The 25,504-nt window shown below is 48.1% G+C and overlaps 1 protein-coding gene across 5 annotated transcripts in view; it reads right to left on the reverse strand.

Moving 5' to 3' along the window:
* Nucleotides 1–25,504, reverse strand: part of TRAPPC10 (trafficking protein particle complex 10) — a 485,548-nt gene that overhangs the window by 22,966 nt on the left and 437,078 nt on the right. For all 5 annotated transcript variants that reach the window (XM_030203762.1, XM_030203763.1, XM_030203765.1 and 2 more), the window contains 3 exons: nt 24,873–25,043; nt 22,952–23,129; nt 21,198–21,392 (listed from right to left, as the gene is read on the reverse strand). In XM_030203762.1, the coding sequence (XP_030059622.1) occupies nt 21,198–21,392; nt 22,952–23,129; nt 24,873–25,043 (544 nt within the window). The remainder of the gene's footprint in view (nt 1–21,197; nt 21,393–22,951; nt 23,130–24,872; nt 25,044–25,504) is intronic.

The raw sequence follows: 25,504 nt of genomic DNA on the forward strand, positions 1-25,504 counted from the left end.
CTGGAGCCAGTCAAAAGCTCATCCCTTGCTTTGACTGGGGAGCTGCAAGGGCCTTTGGCACACGTTGTTGACAAGAAAGAGCACGCTGGGGCTGGGGCTGAGCCTGAACAGGCTCGCAAGAAGAGGAGGCATACCTATGTCTCTGTGAATAGTAGGCACCCCTCCTCGACTTGCCAAAAGACCTCCTAGAGAAGGAGGCTGACGCAGAAGGCGCCCAGCAGGAGAGAGGTATTAGTGTACATTTTGATGTGGTCAGTGACCTCCTCAACTTTCTCTCCAAAAAGCTAATCCCCCTGGAAGGCATCTACCAAATTCTGCTGAATTCACTGTTCCAAGTCTGAAACATGCAGCCATGAGAGTCTGCACATTAATATACTTTGAGCAGAGACCCTGGATGCCACGCCAAAGGTTTTGTAGGCGTCCTTGGCCAAGAATTTACAACACGCCTTCTGCTGCTTGACCCACTGGCGTACCGACTCAGCCTGCTCCGGTGAGAAAGAGTCAGACAAGACAGAGTCCTGCAAGTACACGCTAGTGAAGAACTGGTAAGATTGTATATGGGAAATGAGCATGGAGGCCTGGAACATCTTCCTCCCAAACGAGTCCAAGGTCCTAGCTTCTCTGCCCGGGGCATCAAGGCATAGTCTCTAGAACTCCTTGATCTCTTGAGAGTGGATTTCACCACCGTGAAACTGTGAGGCAACTGGGGCCTATCAAATCCAGGTATGCTGTGGATCCAATACATTGTGTCGATCTTCTTGAGCAAGACAGGGACCAAAAGAGGGGACTCCAAATTCCTATCGAGGACTTCCTTGAGTATCCCGTGGAGAGGGCCAGTCACAGCCTCTATAGGAGACGACTCATAGTCCAGGGCCTTGAGCATCACCTTGCACTTGCTCACATTAAACGTCATCTGCCATTTAGCCGCCCAGTCTCCCAGTCTCGTAAGGTCCTTCTGTAATTTTTCACCTGGGAGTAATCTTCGATAGTAGACTTATATTTGAGAAACAAATTTCACAGGTCATTAAATCGAGTTTTCTATCATTTAGAAGACTTTGCTCAATCCGTACTTACTTAGATTTTCTATCGCTATATACTTTGATTCATACATTTGTAATATCACGGCTGGACTACTGATACTCAGTATATTCAGGGATACTGAAAACTCAACTTCGTAGATGCCAAACACTTCAGAATTCAGCAGCCCGTTTTTTTATGCAAAGCTCGAAAGTTCGACCATATGCTGGAAGAGCTTCTTTGGCTTCCTGTCCACTTGTGTATTTGGTTTAAGATATTATGTTTAGCCCATAAAACTATTCAATTAGACTTCCGGTTGGGGAATGAAGTAGCTAGTCGCAAGGCACAGCTGCTCCGGGACGCCCGAAAACCTTGCGCTCGATATCAGCGAAAAACTGGGGGAAACTTGGGAAAGCATAATAGCTAACCGCTGAGCACACATCTCATCGCATAAATATCGAGCTGCGATACCGGATGGCGACGACATCTGCTAGGAAAGAGCCTAAGGAACGAGTCCGATCACTAGAAGCAAAGATGGCGGACAAAGCAGCGCCACACTCTCCTATCCCGAGCTCGCTATGGGCCGCCAAGATCACCGAAGAGGTTAGAGCGGCAGTGGAGCAAACGTTAGGAAAGAAGCTGCAATTAATCCTTGACAAGCTGGATGGGATGGAAGAACGTCAGGCAACGTTAGTAACAGATCTGCATGAAGCGCAGCAGAGGCTGGGGCAGGCAGAGGAGGAGATCAGATGGGTGGCGGAGGAACAGCCTAAAATGGAGACCCGACTGGCATAGTTGGAAATGAAAGTAGAGGACTTGGAGAACCGGTCGCGGAGAAACAATCTCTGGCTGGTGGGCTTACCAGAGAACTTGCCGGAGAAAAACTTGTGTGTGTTTTTGGAAAAATGGCTGCCGGAGGCCCTGGAGAGCTCTGAATTAGCTGAGCGGATGAAAGTGGAACGTGCACATCGGCTGGGCCCCCGCAGGGAGAACGCAGACAGACCACGGGTAGTAATTCTGAAAATCCTAAATTACGCCCATAAAATGGAGATCCTGAAGAGTCTGAGAGTAGGAAGACAATTGGAGTACCAGGGAGGTAAAGTCCTCTGTTTTCAGGATTATTCCTTTAACGTATCAGCAGCGAGAAAAGAATTCGCGCCACTGTGCTCAAAGTTATATGGACTAAAGTATAAGTTCAGCCTGCTGTACCCAGCCAGACTGAAAGTGATCAACAATGGGCAAACATTGTTTTCTGATAAAGTCCGCGAGGCCAAGGACTATGTGGAGCAGCTGGTTCGAGAGTCGTCCAGCGATCAAAGGCAGATTAACGGTTGAAGTTGAACAGTTCTGGTTGAACTGGACCACATCGGAACTGCTTTTAGGAGCCATTCGGCCTGGCAGTAGAGTTGGAACTCTGAATATTCTCCTAGAGAAACTGCAATCTGGTACCATTAACGATATAAGAATACTAGATACTCCAATATCTAAAGTGTGTATATAAGTTATGTTAGAACATTACAGGGAAATGATCCCGTTGTGTCAGGGATAGAGGTCCCGACCCCAGAATAAGGAAGTCTGATGCCAAAGGGCATAAAAAGGGTATGGATTGTGGATGGGGGGGAGAGGGGGGGAGGGGGTTTGGGTGAAGGGGGAAGAGGGGGTGGGGGAACAGGGGTGGAGATGTGTGATTGGTGTGAGTGCTGGTTGTTTGATAATACAGATGGCTCTAGAGAGAGTGTGGAGAATAGTTGGGAAACATGGTCTGGGGGGTGGTGGCTGGGACACCCCCTGGAGGTTAATTGTAAGATATGGATCCAAATAGATATGAAGGAAAAGATATGGCCTCCCTGAGGATCATCACCTGGAACGTGGGAGGTATACATTCTCCCATTAAGAGGCAGAAAATTTTGAAAGTACTAAACGATCAGAAAGCTTCAGTAGCCTTCTTACAAGAAACGCATCTAACTAGGGCAGAGCATGAAAAGCTGAAGCGCTGGTGGGTGGGCGAAATCATGGACTCTCCCGCAGTGGAAGGGAAAGGGGGGGGTGCTAATACTGATTAGAAAAGGCATACATGTGAGCGTTAAGAAAAGGATTCAGGACACCAAAGGCAGATATGTATTGGTGTCACTGGAATTGGACAGACAGCCTATGACGTTGTGCAACATATATGCTCCTAATAGATATGAGAAACAATTTTACAAACAGTTGTTGAGACAGGTGCAGGACATGGGGATAGCGCCGCTTATAATGGGGGGAGATTTCAACGAGGTAGTAGACCCCAAGTTAGATAGGTCTAAGCCAACGGAGAGAGAGCTGGCCAGGACCCAAAGAGGGATTGAGATGCTTGAAGAAGCTTTAGATGTGATAGATGCGTGGAGGACACTTAATCCAGTGGATCGAGACTATACTCACTTGTCTAGAGCGCACTCCACAATCAGGCATATTTTCAAAGTACTTAGCCTTCCAAAGTTCCATAGAAACCTATGGAGCTTTGGAAGGCTAAGTGCTTTGAAAATATGCCTGTATGTCACGTATAGACTATATACTAATAGCAAGGGGATTGCTAACTCAAGTAACAAAGGCCAAAATAGGACCCATAGTGGTTTCAGACCACGCATGGGTGGTGGTGGAATTGCAGTTAGAAGGAGAGGCACGAGAGGGGTATACATGGCGATTCCCATCATATTTGTATCGAGATAGCCAATTCCTATCCCAATTGGTGAATAAATGGAGGGATTTCAAAGAGACAAATGCGAGCCACCGTGAGAATCCTGTACTCTTTTGGGAAGCCGCAAAAGCGGTACTTAGAGGGGAAATAATAGCCTATGCTTGTTCAAGTGCAAGGCGAGACAAAGGGAGATCCTCCGTTTGGAAAAGCGAGTAACCCTTTTGAGGAAACAGTATGGGAGGGAACATTTGCAGAGGATTAGGACTCAACTACTAGAGGCTCAGCAGGCGCTAAACGAGCTTCTGCACCAAACAGTGCAGAGATCAGTGATGTACTATAAATATCAACTCTATAAGTTTGCTAACAGAGGGGGAAGTTTCATGGCCAGGCTGATACATAGACGGGTGGGATCCCGCAAAGTATTAACGCTAGCGAACAAGCAAGGAGTGTTAGAATATAAAGATAGCACCATTTCCAACATATTTAAAGACTTCCTTGCAGACCTCTACAAACCACAAAAAGAGATTGTAACGCCTAGTGAGACCTATCTAGAAAGCATCAATCTGCCCAAATTGACAGAGGGCGATCGACAAATCTTAAATGCAGAAATAACCGAAGATGAGATAGACTGGGTATTAAAACAAATCTCCTTAGGCAAAGCACCGGGGCCGGATGGTCTGAGTAAAGTGAATGCTACATACCTGTAGAAGGTATTCTCCGAGGACAGCAGGCTGATTGTTCTCACTGATGGGTGACGTCCACGGCAGCCCCTCCAATCGGAACTTCACTAGCAAAGGCCTTTGCTAGTCCTCGCGCGCCCATGCGCACCGCGCATGTGCGGCCGTCTTCCCGCCCGACACAACTCCAAAGCGGAGGCGGGCGGGTTTGTGAGAACAATCAGCCTGCTGTCCTCGGAGAATACCTTCTACAGGTATGTAGCATTCGCTTTCTCCGAAGACAAGCAGGCTGCTTGTTCTCACTGATGGGGTATCCCTAGCCCCCAGGCTCACTCAAAACAACAAACATGGTCAATTGGGCCTCGCAACGGCGAGGACATAACTGAGATTGACCTAACAACTTATCCAACTAACTGAGAGTGTAGCCTGGAACAGAATAAACATGGGCCTAGGGGGGTGGAGTTGGATTCTAAACCCCGAACAGATTCTGAAGCACTGACTGCCCGAACCGACTGTCGCGTCGGGTATCCTGCTGCAGGCAGTAATGAGATGTGAATGTGTGGACAGATGACCACGTCACAGCTTTGCAGATCTCTTCAATAGTGGCTGACTTCAAGTGGGCTACCGACGCTGCCATGGCTCTAACATTATGAGCCGTGACGTGACCCTCAAGAGCCAGCCCAGCCTGGGCGTAAGTGAAGGAAATGCAATCTGCTAGCCAATTGGATATGGTGCGTTTCCCCACAGCCACTCCCCTCCTGTTGGGATCAAAAGAAACAAACAATTGGGCGGACTGTCTGTTGGGCTATGTCCGCTCCAGATAGAAGGCCAAAGCTCTCTTGCAGTCCAATGTGTGCAGCTGACGTTCAGCAGGGCAGGAATGAGGACGGGGATAGAATGTTGGCAAGACAATTGACTGGTTCAGATGGAACTCCGACACAACCTTTGGCAAGAACTTAGGGTGAGTGCGGAGGACTACTCTGTTATGATGAAATTTGGTGTAAGGGGCCTGGGCTACCAGGGCCTGAAGCTCACTGACTCTACGAGCTGAAGTAACTGCCACCAAGAAAATGACCTTCCAGGTCAAGTACTTCAGATGGCAGGAGTTCAGTGGCTCAAAAGGAGGTTTCATCAGCTGGGTGAGAACGACATTGAGATCCCATGACACTGTAGGAGGTTTGACAGGGGGCTTTGACAAAAGCAAACCTCTCATGAAGCGAACAACTAAAGGCTGTCCTGAGATTGGCTTACCTTCCACACGGTAATGGTATGCACTGATTGCACTAAGGTGAACCCTTACAGAGTTGGTCTTGAGACCAGACTCAGACAAGTGCAGAAGGTATTCAAGCAGGGTCTGTGTAGGACAAGAGCGAGGATCTAGGGCCTTGCTGTCACACCAGACGGCAAACCTCCTCCATAGAAAGAAGTAACTCCTCTTAGTGGAATCTTTCCTGGAAGCAAGCAAGATGCGGGAGACACCCTCTGACAGACCCAAAGAGGCAAAGTCTACGCTCTCAACATCCAGGCTGTGAGAGCCAGAGACTGGAGGTTGGGATGCAGAAGCGCCCCTTCGTCCTGTGTGATGAGGGTCGGAAAACACTCCAATCTCCACGGTTCTTCGGAGGACAACTCCAGAAGAAGAGGGAACCAGATCTGACGCGGCCAAAAAGGAGCGATCAGAATCATGGTGCCTCGGTCTCGCTTGAGTTTCAACAAAGTCTTCCCCACCAGAGGTATGGGAGGATAAGCATACAGCAGACCCTCCCCCCAGTCCAGGAGGAAGGCATCCGATGCCAGTCTGCCGTGGGCCTGAAGCCTGGAACAGAACTGAAGGACTTTGTGGTTGGCTCGAGATGCAAAGAGATCTACCAAGGGGGTGCCCCACACCTGGAAGATCTGGCGCACTACTCGGGAATTGAGTGACCACTCGTGAGGTTGCATAATCCTGCTCAGTCTGTCGGCCAGACTGTTGTTTACGCCTGCCAGATATGTGGCTTGGAGCACCATGCCGTGACGGCGAGCCCAGAGCCACATGCTGACGGCTTCCTGACACAGGGGGCGAGATCCGGTGCCCCCCCCCGCTTGTTGATGTAATACATGGCAACCTGGTTGTCTGTCTGAATTTGGATAATTTGATGGGACAGCCGATCTCTGAAAGCCTTCAGAGCGTTCCAGACCGCTCGCAACTCCAGAAGATTGATCTGCAGATCGCGTTCCTGGAGGGACCAGCTTCCCTGGGTGTGAAGCCCATCGACATGAGCTCCCCACCCCAGGAGAGACGCATCCGTAGTCAGCACTTTTTGTGGCTGAGGAATTTGGAAAGGACGTCCCAGAGTCAAATTGGACCAAATCGTCCACCAATACAGGGATTTGAGAAAACTCGTGGACAGGTGGATCACGTCTTCTAGATCCCCAGCAGCCTGAAACCACTGGGAAGCTAGGGTCCATTGAGCAGATCTCATGTGAAGGCGGGCCATGGGAGTCACATGAACTGTGGAGGCCATGTGGCCCAGCAATCTCAACATCTGCTGAGCTGTGATCTGCTGGGATGCTCGCACCCGCGAGACGAGGGACAACAAGTTGTTGGCTCTCGTCTCTGGGAGATAGGCACAAGCCATCCGCGAATCCAGCAGAGCTCCTATGAATTCTAGTCTCTGCACTGGGAGAAGGTGGGACTTTGGATAATTTATCACAAACCCCAGTAGCTCCAGGAGGCGAATAGTCATCTGCATGGACTGTAGAGTTCCTGCCTCGGATGTGTTCTTCACCAGCCAATCGTCGAGATATGGGAACACGTGCACCCCCAGCCTGCGAAGTGCCCTGCTACTACAGCCAAGTACTTCGTGAACACTCTGGGCGCAGAGGCGAGCCCAAAGGGTAGCACACAGTACTGGAAGTGACGTGTGCCCAGCTGAAATCGCAGATACTGTCTGTGAGCTGGCAGTATCGGGATGTGTGTGTAGGCGTCCTTCAAGTCCAGAGAGCATAGCCAATCGTTTTCCAGAATCATGGGGAGAAGGGTGCCCAGGGAAAGCATCCTGAACTTTTCCTTGACCAGATATTTGTTCAGGGCCCTTAGGTCTAGGATGGGATGCATCCCCCCTGTTTTCTTTTCCACAAGGAAGTACCTGGAATAGAATCCCAGCCCTTCTTGCCCGGATGGCACGGGCTCGACCGCATTGGCGCTGAGAAGGGCGGAGAGTTCCTCTGCAATATCTGCTTGTGCTGGAAGCTGTAAGACTGAGCTCCCGGTGGACAATTTGGAGGTTTGGAGGCCAAATTGAGGGTGTATCCTTGCCGGACTATTTGAAGAACCCACTGATCGGAGGTTATAAGAGGCCACCTTTGGTGAAAAACTTTCAACCTCCCTCCGACCGGCAGATCGCCCGGCACTGACACTTGGATGTCGGCTATGCTCTGCTGGAGCCAGTCAAAAGCTCGTCCCTTGCTTTTGCTGGGGAGCCGAGGGGCCTTGCTGAGGCGCACGCTGCTGACGAGAGTGCGCACGCTGGGGCTTAGCCTGGGCCGCAGGCTGTCGAGAAGGAGGATTGTACCTACGCTTACCAGAAGAGTAGGGAACATTCTTCCTTCCCCCATAAAAACGTCTACCTGTGGAGGTAGAAGCTGAAGGCTGCCGGCGGGAGAACTTGTCGAAAGCGGTATCCCGCTGGTGGAGCTGCTCTACCACCTGTTCGACCTTCTCTCCAAAAATATTGTCCGCACGGCAAGGCGAGTCCACAATCCGCTGCTGGATCCTATTCTCCAGGTCGGAGGCACGCAGCCATGAGAGTCTGCGCATCACCACACCTTGAGCAGCGGCCCTGGACGCAACATCAAAGGTGTCATACACCCCTCTGGCCAGGAATTTTCTGCACGCCTTCAGCTGCCTGACCACCTCCTGAAATGGCTTGGCTTGCTCAGGAGGGAGCTTGTCCACCAAGCCCGCCAACTGCCGCACATTATTCCGCATGTGTATGCTGATGTAGAGCTGGTAAGACTGTATTTTGGCCACGAGCATAGAAGAATGGTAGGCCTTCCTCCCAAAGGAGTCTAAGGTTCTAGAGTCCTTGCCCGGGGGCGCCGAAGCATGCTTCCTAGAACTCTTAGCCTTCTTTAGGGCCAAATCCACAACTCCAGAGTCGTGAGGCAACTGAGTGCGCATCAGCTCTGGGTCCCCATGGATCCGGTACTGGGACTCGATCTTCTTGGGAATGTGGGGATTACTTAGAGGCTTGGTCCAGTTCTCCAGCAATGTCTTTTTTAGGACATGATGCATGGGTACTGTGGACGCTTCCTTAGGTGGAGAAGGATAGTCCAGGAGCTCAAACATTTCAGCCCTGGGCTCGTCCTCCACAACCACCGGGAAGGGGATGGCCGTAGACATCTCCCGGACAAAGGCCGCAAAAGACAGACTCTCGGGAGGAGAAAGCTGCCTTTCAGGGGAGGGAGTGGGATCAGAAGGAAGGCCATCAGACTCCTCGTCAGAGAAATATCTGATGTCCTCCTCCTCCTCCCACGAGGCCTCACCATCGGTATCAGACACAAGTTCACGAACCTGTGTCTGAAGCCGTGCCCGGCTCGACTCCGTGGAACCACGGCCACGGTGGGAGCGTCGAGAGGTAGACTCCCTCGCCCGCATCGGCGAAGCTCCCTCCACCAACGTCGTCGGGGAGCCTTCCTGGGAGGCCACAGCAGTCGGTACCGCAAGCGGCACCGATGTCGGAGACCTCACCCCGAGCAAGGGGCCAACCGGCGCCTCACTCGACGGTACCGGTGGCGCAAGCACCCCCGGTACCGGAGGGGAAGGGCGCAACAGCTCTCCCAGGATCTCTGGGAGAACGGCCCGGAGACTCTCGTGCAGGGCGGCTGTGGAGAAAGACATGGAAGCCGATGCAGGAGTCGAAGTCAGAGTCTGTTCCGGGCGTGGAGGCTGTTCCGGGCTGTCCAAGGTGGAGCGCATCGACACCTCCTGAACAGAGGGTGAGCGGTCCTCCCGGTGCCGATACCTGCTGGGTGCCGACTCCCTCGGCGACCCAGAGCTCTCGGTACCGACGCGGGAAGGAGACCGGTGTCGATGCTTCTTTGACTTTTTCAAACGAAGCATGTCACCGGAGCTTCCCGGTAATGACGAGGAGGACGTAGAATCCAGCCGTCGCTTCCTCAGGGCCGAGGCCGAAGAAGGTCAGTCTCGGGGGGGCTGTACCGCAGGAGCCCTCAGGGTAGGGGGAGACCCACCCGAAGGCTCACCGCCACCAGCAGGGGAATGGACAGCCCTCACCTGCACTCCAGACGAAGCACCACCGTCCGACGACATCAGCACTAGTGGAGGTCCCGGTACCACCAACGCCGACGCAGCCTTCCGATGTCTCAGCCCCGACGATGCAGAGGGTCGATGCCTCAATGCAATGGATACAGTCGCGGCCGAGGGCGGAGGTCTTGACGCTGTCGACGTCGACGCATTCGATACTCCCGGTGCCGATGCCGACGAACAGCCCGAGAACAAAACGTTCCACTGGGCCAATCTCGCTACCTGAGTCCTTTTCTGTACAAGGGCGCAAAGACTACAGGCCTGCGGGCGGTGCCCAGCCCCCAGACACTGAAGACACGACGCGTGCCTATCAGTGAGCGAGATTACCCGGGCGCACTGGGTGCACTTCTTGAAGCCACTGGGAGACTTCGATGACATGGGCGGAAAAATTACGCCGGCGAAATCAAAACTCGTAATTGCGGTAAGGCACCAAAAAGAGGGGGAGAAAAAACTCGATCCGAGGCCTCAAAGGGGCCTACCCCGAAAACGAAAGAAAACTTATCAGGGCCAAAAACTAGAAATACAGGGAAGGGAAAAAGACCGAAAAGCCCCTCTCCGAAATCCCTTTTTTTTTTTTTAGAGCGAAAAAGTCAAAAGACGCGCAAGGGTCAACTTAAGGGGCGCGAACGGCACAAACACGACCATACCGAGCGCGGACAAAAGAAGACTGACGAACACGAGCCGGTTCGGGCGGGAAGACGGCCGCGCAAGCGCAGTGTGCATGGGCGCGCGAGGACTAGCAAAGGCCTTTGCAAGTGAAGTTCCGATTGGAGGGGCTACAGTGGACGTCACCCATCAGTGAGAACAAGCAGCCTGCTTGTCCTCGGAGAACGAATTTTATAAAATGCTTAGGTCAGAAATAGGTGCGGTGCTAGCAGAAGTTTTCAATCAAAATATTCAGACGGGGCAGATGCCAACACATTTAAACCAAGCTCACATAACGGTCATATTGAAGCCGGGTAGGCCAGCCCACCGGCCGGAATCCTATCGGCCTATTTCGCTGTTGAATTCTGAAACAAAATATGTGGCTAAGATAATGGCAAATAGGTTGGCCCGCTTCCTCCCAATATTGATAGAAGATTCGCAAGTAGGATTCGTTCGAGACAGAAAGATAGTTAAAAACATGAGACGGACAATTGCAGCTTTGGAGAGAGTGAAATTGGAGAACACACAAGCCATGTTAATCAGTTTTGATGCCGAAAAGGCCTTTGATAGAGTGGACTGGGGATTCTTGTTCGCGACATTAAAGGCCTATGGCATACAAGGTTTCTTTGAGAATGCAGTTCAGATGTTATATACTGACCCCCGGGCGAGAGTGAGTGTCAACGGGATGTTCTCTGACTGGTTTACCATTGGCAGGGGAACCAGGCAAGGCTGCCCCCTTTCGCCCCTCTTGTTTGTGCTGACGCTGGACCCATTACTGAGGGAAATCAACAGCAACACTGACATAAAGGGGGTGCGAATTAGAGACCAAGTATTTAAAACTGCTGCCTTTGCAGATGATTTATTAGTGTTGATTCAAGATCCCATGACGTCCTTGAGGTATCTCATGGAAAGTCTAACAGAATATGGCGCATTTTCCGGCTTTAAGTTAAACTTGGATAAGTTGGAGGCCTTAGCGAGTGATGGGGTTCAACGAGAGGTTTGGGATCAAGTCCCATTACGTAAGGCACATGAAGCATTCAAGTACCTTGGGATCATGCTCCCCATGAATCCAGTCCAATTGTATAGCCACAATGTCCCCAAGCTGTTGAAAGAAACCAAAGACCAGCTCACTAGGTGGATTTCCTTCCCTTTATCCTTCATGGGAAGGACCCATCTTTATAGAATGGTAATGTTCCCAAAATGGCTCTACATGTTGCAATCGCTACCAATTAGCCTGCTCAACAAAGACCTGAGGGCGTTGCAGAGGCACATAGTGAGATTCTGCTGGGTGGGGAGAAAGTCAAAAATGAAGTGGCAGTATGTGGGTGAAGCCCAGAACAGAGGAGGATTAGGGGTGCCAGACATGCGAGCCTATAACCAAGCTTGCCTCCTAAGGCACTTGAGGGATTGGTTACTAGGCACGACAGATTTCACGGATATGAGATGGGAAAAAGCGTTTTTTCACCCTTGGGATATGAATTATCTCTTACATGCAAAAACAGCTGGAATTCCAGCACCTTTCAAAACAAATATACTTTTGAAGCCGATGCGTCAACTGTGGCGGGCTATAGTAAAGCTGTGGGACCAAAATCCAGAATGCAGTGTTTTGTTACCACTCTCCGGCAACGCAGAGTTCCCTGCGGGCAGTGATAACAGAATCTTCCGAGACTTGGACAGGCAGGGGGTAAATTTGTTAGAGCATTTTCTACAAATTGATGGGACAGTGCTGCCACTCTCAGAGTTTGAGAGGCGCTGTACAGGAGGGCCACTGGCAAAGCTGGCTTATTTTCAACTGCTTCATTATATTCAAAGTCTCCACAAACCAGCTCTTTCGATGAAGTTTGGAGGGCAGATTAGGGAATTTTTAACTAGGGATCCGGCGGGGCAAGTATCCATATCTTGGTTTTACAAGGTCCTAGGACTACATAGACCAATACGGGATATGAGTGAATTGGACGAAAGATGGAGCAAAGAGTCAGGGGAGACGGTAGCAGGGGGGAGAATTCTGGCAGCCCTTAAAGGCACAAAAGGGGTAGTGTATAGTGCAGAGCTACAGGAGAGCCACTTCAGAACTATATATAGAGCATACTTTTCGGGCAGACAGGCTTGGCACGCAGGAATAACAGACTCAGAGAGGTGTAGAAAGTGCAAAATGGGGAATGCTACTTTAACACACGGGCTATGGCAGTGTAGGTGTATTCGGATGTTCTGGTCAGCTCTCTCCAGATACTTATCAAGGACCCTTGGAAGTTGGGTCAGGCTGTCCTTCCAACGGGTGGTATTTAGTACAGTGGGAATGTGGGATACAGGGACCAAAGAGGAAAAAATGTTTCTAAGCAAGTCCAGTATCCTGGGGAAAAAATGTATTCTCAATCATTGGGTTTCCGATCAGGCCCCATCATACTGGTACTGGAGAAATAAGCTGCATGAGCTGATGCTTTGGGAAGCGCGGGGAGTGCGGCGCACGGCAAAAAGGCGACAGTTCTTTATTAAAGTCTAGGGAGCCTATTTAAGAACTATCTCCTCTAGAGCACAAAGTCAGGTATTGAATGAGTTAGGATGAATGTGGTGTGAATGAGTGAGTTAGGAGGGAGTCTGATGGGAGGGGGGTTGAGGGGGGTTAGGGAGGATGGGGAGGGGTATATGGATGAGTTGCTGTTAACTACATATTCCCAAAGCTAGGTAGGAAAGTAAAGTGATTATCATTGTAGAGGCTACAATGAAGTCTGAGTTGGAATGGCAAAGGATACCCCCTATAAAAAGCAGAGTCTTCACTCCTCAGAGGCTGCGGTAGCTTATAGTGGAGAGGACTGGAGGGAAGGAGGTTGGGAGAGACCTGGTGGAGTTGTATCATGGGAAATAGGGGTTGCCTGGTTGGGATTGGTCTAATAGTTATAGATAAATGTGATCCTTGACTAAAGATTGTTTTATCTGTTCCAGTTAGAAATTTACAAATTATTTATAGTTGTGATTACTTGAGGGAAGGGGAGTAGGGGATGGGGAGTTAAAATTAAAAAAAAAGAAAAAGCTGTTATCAGCCTTTGCATAACTGATATTAGCACTACACTGTTAGAACTTGTACAGAGATGTATGGAATGATATAATATCTTGTGGTTGCTATGCTGATGCTCTAATAAAACCATTTAAACATAAAACTATTCAATTAGGTACACTGTTATACTTGTCATCTCTATTTATACTCTACACTCCAGCCCAATCTCTCAGATCTCTTGATGCACATAAACTTCTTCTATCTTTCATGACCTTTCATGAATCCACCAGGAATGCAGCCTTTTATTTTTTTTTTAGGGCTTCTAAACTGTGGAATGACCTTCCCCCTTCTATCAGATTAGAAATTTAATTTGTACAATTTAAGGCTCGTTTGGAGACCCATTTTTTAAAATTAGTTTTTGAACACAATATGTGATATGTGTTGACAGGAGAGGGTTGCTTGCTTCACACCGATGCAATTAATTTATTTTCTTGCTTTATGTTCTCCTGTTTTCTTTCCTGTTATTATATGGTGTTCCTTTTCAATTTATTTTGTTAATCTTAATCCTATGTAAATTGCTGCGATCTCTTATTAGTAATGGCAGCATATCAAATTTTAACATAAACAGTACTGCAGGAAGTAAGAACAGCAGGGATAATGGGAAGGACTAAAAGGTATCCATGTCTGCAAGTGTTGTTGCAGCAGCATACAATAAACTGTCAGAGATTCAGTCTCTTGGAACATTCACTACTCTAGACAGCAGGGCTCAAATATAAAGACTGGCTAGTGTTACTTTCCCAAACTATGGTATTCTAGACAGCTGCCTAGTTCACCTGATGGTTCTGCTGACTTTTCCTCCCTTTCCATCATCTTCCTCCTTTCCTCTTCCTCCAAATAAATGTATTCTTAATACTCACTAGTTCCAAGCCCTCTTACCAGCAATGGTTCTCAGGATACCCAAGGATACACTCAGACCCTCCTTCAATGGTTCTGTCTTAACATGGATAGGACTAAGCAACTGTGGTATCAGCAGGCAAGTCCAGAGAACCTAGCTCTTTCATGTCAGTGGTTTCTTCTTTTTGGCATCTGGCTTGAATCCAGAAATTGCAACATGCAGCTCCTAGAAACATTTCAGTAATGGCCACTCTGAGAATTTGGTGAGGAGAGGCAGCCCACACACATATTCTCTCCTTGTTTCTTCCTCCCCTACTTACCAGTGATGACTTCTGCACTATCCCTCTTCCTTGACTATCCTCTAGATATTTCACTCTACAGAAAGCAGCCCTCTGCTTCCTGCTCTAATCTCTCCCACTCCTCTGCAGCTATAGGGAACAGGAAGGGAAATTCAAACAACTGAAGATTTTCTAGGTGTCTCCAGCAACATCCCCCACCCCATTGCCCAGCAATCATACCACAGGTCAACAAAGGGTTACCAGTTCTCAGCCTCTGCCTCTGTAACTGAGGAAAAGAAGCACCAGTAGATGCTGAAAGTTCACAAACTCCATTGTTCAGCTGTACTTCAAACAGCCTAGCCTAGATCACTTTGGGTTTTGATGGTGACTGTGTACAACTGTGCCTCCACCCTTACTCAGTTGCCCTCGCGTTTTACTCTTCTCTTCCATACAACATTCTCTTGTACTCTACTCGCTGTGCTACTCTCCTCTCCAACACTGTACGAGTTGTAGAAATCCATTCCTAACCTCTGCCTGCTGGCTGGTTATTCTGCCGGTCAGGACCAATCAGAGGTAAGAGGTGAAGAATTAGTAGCTGCAGCAAACAGAGCGAGTTTCCTAGGCTTCCTATCTCAGCCACCTTCCTATTGTTGGCCCCGTTCTTAGCCTAAGTTATCTTTTTTTCTCTCTCTTCTTCTTTTCTTTATGTAATGCATGTTTTCCTTTACTATGATACTTTGTAGTTTCTTTCATGTTTCTTTGCTTGCTATTGTAAACCGCCTGGGTCTTTAAGTCAGTATATGGCGGTATATCAAAAATAACCTGACCAGCTCCTGCTCCTGTTTGCTATTCTGGGTTTTGGGGACACTTAGCCTCTCCATGACTCTTATACCGCTCAGGCCCCAGTTCCAGCATCAGCCTCCAGTCCCTTCTCTTACCTGCCCAACATCTTCATTAATCTCGATACAGCAGTGGGACAGCCTGCATTACAGCACGTTCCTTTGCTCCCACCACTGTGCTGCTCCTTCACTTCCTGTGAAATGGGAGAAGAGACACTTCCTATTTCTTGGCTTGTGGCACAAGAAGCAGAACAGTAGCACAATGGTAGAAGTAAAGAATATCCTATGATGCAGCGCCGTCCCGAGGGCTGTGTGGGTGGTGACACCAAAAAGGGTACAAGAAGGGGAAAGGGAAATGTGACTTGATATATCGCCCTTCTGTGGTTTTTGCAACTACATTCAAAGCAGTTAACATAGTATATACAGGTACTTATTTGTACCTGGGGCAATGGAGGGTTAAGTGACTTGCCCAGATTCACAAGGAGTTGCAGTGGGACTTGAATGCAGTTCCTCAGGATCAAAGTCCGCTGTACAAACCACTAGGCTACTCCTCCATAAATATCACTACCACTCCCCGAGGCTGCTGCAGCATAGAGCAGGGGAGTGGGGGCTAAGGGTTTGTACCACACAGAGCACAGTTCCAACTCAAAATACTCCTGCTGTGATGGAGCATGCCAGTGAAGCCAGCTTTTGGTGCCCTTAAGCTTGGGCACCCTGAACCAGTATCTTACTGGCTTGCCTCTCAAGCCGGCTCTGATTTGGAGGAGGCGTTTCATGCAAAGGAAGTGACATTAACATAAACAAAAATAAAGTTGCAGGTCAAGTGCATTTTCTGTTGATTAGCGTATTTTAGCACTGACTACTGGGATAGCATTCAAAAACAATAGTAGCAGGTTTGCCATTTGAATGTGATTTGAGAAGTCTAAGAGGAGGCTGAAATCTCATTTATTTCCAGAACCTTATGGGAAGAACTGAAATGTTTTTGAATTAGATTTGTCTTTGTTATGTGGATTGTAATGGTAAAATTATGTCTTACCTGATCATTTTCTTTCCTTTAGCCGCCGCAGATGAATCCAGGAACTGGTGGGTTAAGTCCGTCTACCAGCAGGTGGAGATAGAGATAAACAACTGAAGGCAGTGATGCCAGACGGCCAGCCCCTTTCTCAGTTAGTATATGTAATTCGTAAGCAGTAACCAAGGCAAGAATAAGAAAACAACAAGTACAACTCAGAAACCATCCTCACTATTAAAAACAGAGAACCAAATAAACTTGAACCAACTTCCACTTGTTCTACAAACAGAAATCAATTCCATGTCCCCATATCTGTCTGAACTCTGCAAGAAAGAACACGGAAGGAAAAGTCACCTATTTCACGTGGAAAACAAACACAATCGGCTGAGCTAGGGAGGGATCCTGGATTCATCTGCTGTGGCTAAAGGAAAGAAAATTATCAGGTAAGACATAATTTTACCTTCCTTGTCCCCTGCAGCAGATGAATCCAGGAACTGGTGGGATGTACCAAAGCAATATCTAAATAGGGTAGGAAGACATTGCTCCCCGCACCAACACTCCCGCCCCAAATCGCGCATCTTCCCGAGCAGCCACGTCCAATCTGTAATGCTTCACGAAAGTATGACGGGACGCTCAAGTAGCCACATGACAGATCTCATCCAGAGATAAAGCAGACATCTCCGCCCAAGAAGTCATCTGCGCTTGAGTAGAATGGCCCTTCAGGGCCAGTGGAGGAGTGGCCTACTGGTTAGGGTGGTGGACTTTGGTCCTGGGGAACTGAGTTCGATTCCAACTTCAGGCACAGGCAGCTCCTCGTGACTCTGGGCAAGTCACTTAACCCTCCATTGCCCCATGTAAGCCGCACTGAGCCTGCCATGAGTGGGAAAGCGCGGGGTACAAATGTAACAAAATTTACCAGAGGCAACCGCCCATGTAAAATATATGCCGCCACAATTGCTTCCTTAATCCACCGAGCAATGGAAGCCTTGGAGGCCGCCTCGTCTCTCCTTGCCCCAGCAAACAGCACAAAGAGATGATCCGAGCGATGAAATTCGTTAGACACTTGCAGATATCTGAACAATGCTCTCCGCACGTCCAAAAAACGAAGTAACGCTAAATCTTCCAGATAATCCTCTCTTTGAAATGAAGGAAGATAAAGAGCCTGATTGATAAGAAAGGCTAAGACTACCTTAGGCAAAAACGACGGTACAGTCCGAATTGAAACCCCGGCCTCAGAAAACTGCGAAAAAGGATCTCGGCAAGACAAAGCCTGAATTTCCGAAATCCTTTGAGCCAAAGTCATGGCCACCAAAAATACTGTTTTAAGTATAAAATCCTTTTCAGAGACCTTGCTCAAAGGCTCAAAAGGCGGAGCCTGCAGAGCTCGCAGCACTAAATTCAGATGCCAAGAAGGACACGGCTGCCGTACGGGAGGCCGGAGACGAAGAGCCCCGTGTAGAAAATGAGCCACATCTGGGTGAGCTGCCAACGAAGAACCGGCCAGTCGCCCTCGAAAACAGGCCAGCGCAGCCACCTGAACTCGAAGGGAACTATGTGCCAACTCCAGAGAACTGAAAAACAGCCAAACACAATCCAAAGGGTTGTGTGGAATGAATGTAAAGAAATGAGGAAAGTGGGAAATACCCTCAGAAACCAAGGCTTCTGCCAAGGTCTAATCAACAAGACACTATTGTCTGTAAAAGACTTTGTGCCCGTGATCAAGTTTCTTTCATGGGGTAAATATTCCCTAGTCCACTCATTCAAAAATGCCCATATAGGAGCATCATGCAAAATTGCCCATAATAGAGCACTAATATTAAAGATAACTGAGTTACAAAAAATGTTCAAGCTACAGCATGGCATGCATCAACTTAGCTCAATAAATGCTGGCTTGACAACCCCACAGTTCAACTGTTGATTTTCAACGGGGCCCGATTCGTTTCACCCATAGCAGGGCTTCATCAGCCGTGCAGGATTGAAAAGCCACTGACGTCATCATAATCATGACTATGCAGCGTGACTGTGTGACAGAATGGAATACTCAACACATCCAACAATAAAACATCTATAAAACCCCCCAATAGTGGGCATTACTACAGCAAAAAAAAAAACAACAACATGCTGTGTAAGTGATCCAAATCACTTAATCAGTAAAAACATGCAGGACTTGAAAAACACTAACGTGATCGTGACCAAGAGGTAAAGAATCTCCTCCCACTGGCCAATCACGCTGCAAGAAGCTTGAGACTGAAAGGCTGCATCATAGCACAAAGTGACCTGACAGTAAGAAATTCTACTCTATCAGTAGCACAGCTATAAGGCTGCATTGTAGAACAAAGTGACCTGACAGGGAAAAAATAGTACAGGAACAAATCTTATCTGTGAAGAATGTCAATAGATGAATAATACCACAGCAGGGGACAGCTACTTGCAGAAAAAAGCCCTGATATAGCATATAACTCAAAACAAAAATTACTTGAATACTGAAATACTCACAGGACATCAATAGCCCTGATACAGCATATAACTCAAAATAAAATCGGGCCCCGTTGAAAATTAACAGTTGAACTGTGAGGTTGTCAAGCCAGCATTTATTGAGCTAAGTTGATGCATGCTATGCTGTACCTTGAACATTTTTTTGTAACTCAGTTATCTTTAATATTTGTGCTCTATAATGGGCTTTTTTGTATAAAAAATTTGTGCTTTATTATGGACAATTTTGCATGATGCTCCTATATGGGCATTTTTGAATGAGTGGAGTAGGGAATATTTACCCCATGAAAGAAACCTGATTACGGGCACAAAGTCTTTTACAGACAATAGTGTCTTGTTGATTAGACCTTGGCAGAAGCCTTGGTTTCTGAAGGTATTTCCCACTTTCCTCATTTCTTTACATTCATTCCACACAACCCTTTGGATTGTGTTTGGCTGTTTTTCAGTTCTCTGGAGTTGGCATCTGGGTCCACCCACTGAGCCGAAATCAACTCTTCTATACCTTCGTGCACCGAAAAGGCCTTAGAAGGATGTCTGGTACAGGCCATTTTGGGGTTAACCGATTGAGAGACAGTCCCTTCCGTGTCCTCAATATTCAAGGCTTACAACGACTGAGAAATAAAGGACAATTCCTCCTTATGGAAAATCCGCACAGCCGAAGAGTCCTCTGCCTGGTCAGGAAGGATACTCTCCTCTATCTCATCCAGCCCCATCTGCTCAGAAAGAGCCACAAAGGATGAGGCTGCAGGCAATTTCACTAAGGACCCCTCCTCAGACCCCAAAGAAATCCTCTGTTTCTTAAGGGAGGAGATTTCATCAGGAAAAAATTCCCCAAATCCCCTACTTACCCCCAGACCCACCAAGAGGTTCAACTATGGAAGCTGCAGCGGGGGTGGGGGGGAGGTCCGCTTCAGCAGATAACCCTGATGGAGCACCAAAACGAATTCGGGAGAAAAACCCTCCCCCGAAGCAGAGGAACCTGCAGCCATGCCCCCCGAACCACAGGCAGCAATGGCTGGCGCCCCTAAAGACTCTCCTAACAAAGGAGAAGTAATGCTAAAACTGCCACCGGAGCCGCTTCCGCGGCGGTTCGCAAAATGGTGCACGAGTCGCGAGGCTCAGGGCAGGAAAGCGCATTCTTGGGAGGAGCTAAAGGCCCCTCAATCCCAGCCATGTCAGCGCATCCAGCGCTGCAAATACCCGCGCTGCTGACTGCCATTTCCCACATCGGGAACATCTCTTCACAGCCTCTGCTGCCATCCAATCCGCCCCTAAGAAAAAAACAAGCGGCACTTACCCGCAGGAGAGAGAAGCGCGGGACCTACACAGCACGAGTCGAGGAGGGACACTCCGATTCCTAAGTCAGGCAGGGCTCAGACAGGCAGGAACACAGCCCTGCTTTCACTAAAAAAAACTTCCCTTTGTTTCTTTTTTTTTTTTTTTAGTGAGGAGGTAGAAACATAAAGGGAAGAAACAGCAGAAAGCCTGTTAAGAAGGAATTTTGGGGTGAAGCAAAAACCCAGAGCCTGGGTATGCTTCCAAAGTTGACACCTTCAGTCAGCCACCCCCGGCTCAAACTGACAACCGGCCCAGGAGCACCCTCCAGAGCCTTGGATCCAGGAGCTGGAGAGAAGCCGTCCACCACATGCTGGAGATAGAGATATACTGACTGAGAAAGGGGCTGGCCGTCTGGCATCACTGCCTTCAGTTTGTTTATCTCTATCTCCACCTGCTGGTAGACGGACTTAACCCACCAGTTCCTAGATTCATCTGCAGCAGGTGACAAGGAATTGAAAGGTTTTACACTGCATGGAGCATTTCTGGATCTAGTGTTTAAAAAAATATATTTTAAAAGAAGGATTGAAACACTTCATAAAATGTTTCCATTATTTCAAAAACTTAATGGAAAATATAAATTTGCAAGCTATTTGAACTCTAGATAACTTTTTAAGTGAATTAGTTATTTTTCTGTGTGAACCCAGACAAAAATTGTACTTAAAATCTCCTAGATTACTTTTATTTTTCAACTGCAATACAGAGAAAAGAAATACAAATGGAGCATGCAGGTAGAAGGAAAGCATGGGGAAGTGAAGCAGGAAATAGAGGATGGGGAGCTGGAAAGAGGTCAGTAGAAAAGATGAAAAACATAATATTCGGAAAGGGAAAAAAACATGAAGAGGCCAATATTGTGACAGATGACTAGGGGAAGAGAGAGAGAGTTGGGAAAGAGGAATGACTAGCCGTGGGGAAGGAAGGGATGAGCAAGACAGAAAAGTGCAGACTATCATTAGGACAATAAAATTTTTATTCTGGCACAGAATATACTTCGATATGACCAGACCATAGCATACCAAAAATTAACGGTCCTTACCTGCATCCAGCTGCAAGGAGTGCGCTGAATGATGTGGGAGGTACTTGAAAAGTCTGATGTCAGGAAAGGGAAGACACCCAGCGAAAAGAGGCATTACCTCCATATGAACTTTGTGAGTTGCCCGAGCTGCCACTGGCATAGAAATCACACCTGAGCTTTTCCCACACACTGCCCAGTTACTACTGTTATCAACCACTGCAAAAAAATAAAAAAGAGAGAGAAAGCAAAGTTACTGAGAATGGTGCTGCACACGACAGGCAAAGTTGAGAAAGGGAAAGAGCAGTGGCAGAACTTCAAATGAAGGGCACCTAAGCAAAATATCAAAAAGAGCTCTAAAGGAGAAGATATGGGAGCAACTACAAAAGGGCCCTTTCCTTCCTTGGGCTTTTATGCATTGCAGGGGCTGCTTGTGTGGAATTAACATCATAGGGAGAAATAAAAGGTACTAAAGGGATTACTATACACGCTGTACTCCTGGGGGAATTCTGAGCATCCGCACAATGCAGGATTTGTAAATTCCCCACCTGCACAGAATTCTGCACTTACTGACACCAGCATCAGCGGCTCTCCTCAATCTCTCTCCCTCTCCCCTGCAAAGATCAAGTAACTGAATAGCTGCACATCGGTTTGCCTCCTCTGCCGGCCTAGACCCAACTGTTCATATGAACTGTGTAGCTGTACATAGGCCCAAGTAGTTCACATGAACAGCTGGGCCTAAGACGGCACAGATGGAGGAAGCAGCCCTATGCAGTCATGCGCCTCCTCCTCTTGCTGCGCAATCAGGGTAGGGAGGGAAGGCAGACCAAGCTCAAGTGGACTGGGCACCAGATTGGTGAGGCTCACTGCAGCAGGCTAGGAGGGGGAAGAATGCCGGGGGGGGGGGGGGAGGGAGCAGAGGAGAGCAAGGCTGAGGTTACCATGGGGATGAGGAGATCGGGCAAGTTGAAAGAGGGTCATGGAGACTGGGGTGGGGGTACAGAAAGCTGAAAATGTGCAATGGAGATAGGAGGAGCAGAGAAAGCTAAGATTTTGCCAAAGGGATGGAGGAAGAGCAAGTTGAGAGTTGGCTACTGGTGTGTGTGTGCGGGGGGGGGCAGGACCAAGTTTAAGGGTGTGCCATGGGGGAGGGTTGGGGAGAGAAACAATGAAAGCGGGGATGGGAGAAGAAAGAATGAGGTAGAGGTGTATGCCTCAGGAGAGGGAGAATGACAGGGGTATTGCATGAGGGAGAATACTTTAGGAGCAGACAAAATTAGTTGTTTTGCTGAGAGTTAAAGGGAGAGAAAACTGCAGATGAAGTAAGAGAAGGAACTGGGGAAAAGGAGCCTGAGGAGGGGAAAAGACCTTATAATGTGGTAATTCTGCAAAAAACACTACAAATAAATTTTGCAGAATTTTAAAATACTGTGCGCAAAATTTTCAACAATACTGAACATTTTCCCTAGGAGAAGCAGTGAGAAGAAAATGAGACAACCAGGTGCTGAAGCCATGCTGGGGATACAAGGGAGAATGAAGCAAGATAAGTAGAAACTGAAAATGCTTCACACACAAGATCCATGAGACGGAAGGGATAACAATAAGAAGAAACTTAGTGGGAAAGGGGGATATAGCATAAGCCTGTTTCTAATACGTGCATTTTTCTCCTCCAAACGTAGTGATTGTTATCCCTTCTTACTCTTACTGGGGAGCACTCATTGATATTGTTTGGATACGACTACGAGGCATTCTGTTTTAGACCTTTTCAGACTGCATACCTTCATACAGGAGCTTAGTGGTACAGTATCCATTGGACTCCATTAATGCTTCATCTTTATCCACCTCTAGGAGCTCTGATAGTCGCATAATAGAGACTTCCAGGGAGCAAAGAGAACCTGTCTGACAATACTCTGCACCCAGAGGAGGGAAGATATCCGCTTTTACGCTGTATAAGCTCTAAAAACAAACAAGGAGTAGTTTATCAACAGCCCTCTGGTAGCTCACAGAAGCCACAAGCCCTGAATAAACCTCTAACTGATGATCCCTGGGATCACTCATGAAACTGCTGCCCAGACTTGATATTAGAGATTTTAAAGAGAAAAGTGACAGATCATATGAGGATGAGAGCACCAGACTGACTATCTAGGGACTGCACAGCCCACTTATACGGAGGAGTGGCCTAGTGGTTAGAGCACCAGTCCTGACATCCAGAGGTGCCCGGTTCAATTCCCACTGCTACTCCTTGTGATCTTGGATAAGTCACTTACTCCTCCATTGCCTCAGGTACAATCTTAGATTGTGAGCCCTCCAGGGATAGAGGAATACTCATTGTACCTGAATGTAACTCACCTTGAGCTACTACTGAAAAAGGTGTGAGCAAAATCCAAATCTACTATAATAAAAAGCACCTCCAACGTTCTGAAGCTGACTCTGTGGCTTCAGTGGAGGGTTCGTAACATTCGTAAGTCTGTTACATCTCTCTCTGCCCCGCCCTCATGTCAAAACGTGATGATGTCGGGGAATCAGAAGGCAGGACTGAGGGAACGAACTCACCTCCAACGTTCTGAAGCTGACTCCGTGGACGGCCAGGGCTTTCAATAACGCCGCCGCTTTGACGGAGCTAATCTGGGGACACAGTACAATCGCTGGGGGGCAGGGGACAGAGGAGAATCGCAGGGTGGCTGGAGAGGGGGCAGGGGAGAGAGGAGAATCGCTGCATGGCTCGAAGGGGGGCAGGGGATATAGGAGAATCGCTGCATGGCTCGAAGGGAGGCAGGGGATATAGGAGAATCGCTGCATGGCTCGAAGGGGGGCAGGGGATATAGGAGAATCGCTGGGTGGCTGGAAGGGGGGGGGCAGGGAACAGAGAAGAATCGCTGGGTGGCTGGAGGGGGGCAAGGGAGAGAGGACAATCACACACACTCTCTCTCTCACAGACACACTCGCACCCAATCTCACTCTCTCTCTGTCACACACACACAATCGCACGGTGCTGCCAACCACGCAGAGTGGGGGGAGAGGAATGGGGTCCTGAGACCACAGGGGAGGGGAGGGGAATGCAGAGGGGGGAGGGGGTCCTCAGGCTTGAGAGAGGGGAGGGGGTCCTCAGACCACAGGGGAGGGGATCCTGAGACCACAGGGGGAGGGGGGAGGTACCTCTGTCACACACACATTCTCTCTCTCTCACACACACACTCTCACAGTCAGTGTCTTTCTCTCTCTCACTCTCACACAGTCTCTCACACTATGTCTCACACTGTATCACATTCACTCTCTATGTGTCACACAGTCACTCTCACACACTCTCGGTCTCACAGAGAGTCTGTGTATCGCACACATACTCTCTCACACACAGTGTATCTGTGTGAAACACACTCTCTCTCTCTCACATTCACTGTGTCTCACATACGCACTCACACACACTTTCATTCTCACACACACACACTCGCACATTCACTCTCTCTCTCTCACACAGTCACTCTCACACACACTCTCTCAAACATACACACTCCGAGGAAAACCTTGCTAGTGCCCGTTACATTTGTGTCAGAAACGGGCCTTATTTACTAGTAAATAATAAATAACAATAAATAATACTTGAAGTTCAGTGTGTTCTCAGTCTCCACAAATGGCATAACCCATTTGTGCCCATCTAGAGGGATGCTACAGAACTGACAGATTTACATAAGAAATACTCACAAAAATATGATCCACTTGAAATTCATAGTTGTAGGGTTTCAAGGAGGCAAACTGCTCTTCCAAAGACACAGGGCAGAATGTTACAGAGAAGCAGCACTGCAAAGTCAAGGGCCGTTCTTTGGTCCATACCAGCTCCCAGACAAAGAATACCGATTGCTTGCTGTATATGTACTGAAAGAGAAACACAACTACTGAACATGCCAAAAAAAGAACACTATCAGCAGAATAGGAAATCAATGACACAACATAAAACAGTTCTGACATACTGCTGTTATCACAAACATGACACAAGTAATGCATTATTCCAAATAGCACATGCTTTCTCTGTTAGCAAGCACGATAATTTAGCCACACAAGAGGATGACATCACGTGATGTTCTAGGATGTATAGTTCTCTCAGAGTAAGAAAACCAAAGGTGGTTTCCTGTGCTACTTCAGTAGCTCCCTCAGTCTTTTTTATTCTGAGCTCCAGGATGATTGTAGATCACAGGTCTCCCAAATATTTTTCTTCCTTTTAGCCACCATGGTTATCTTTAGAGAACTCCAACATCTTTACCTTTCATACATAACCCTACCCCATCTAGCAAATTTACTCAGGTGTTGTCCGAAGACAGCAGGACACATATAAGTGC

This window comes from Microcaecilia unicolor, chromosome 5 (genome assembly GCF_901765095.1).
Source record: "Microcaecilia unicolor chromosome 5, aMicUni1.1, whole genome shotgun sequence".
Classification (NCBI taxonomy): Eukaryota; Metazoa; Chordata; class Amphibia; order Gymnophiona; family Siphonopidae; genus Microcaecilia; species Microcaecilia unicolor.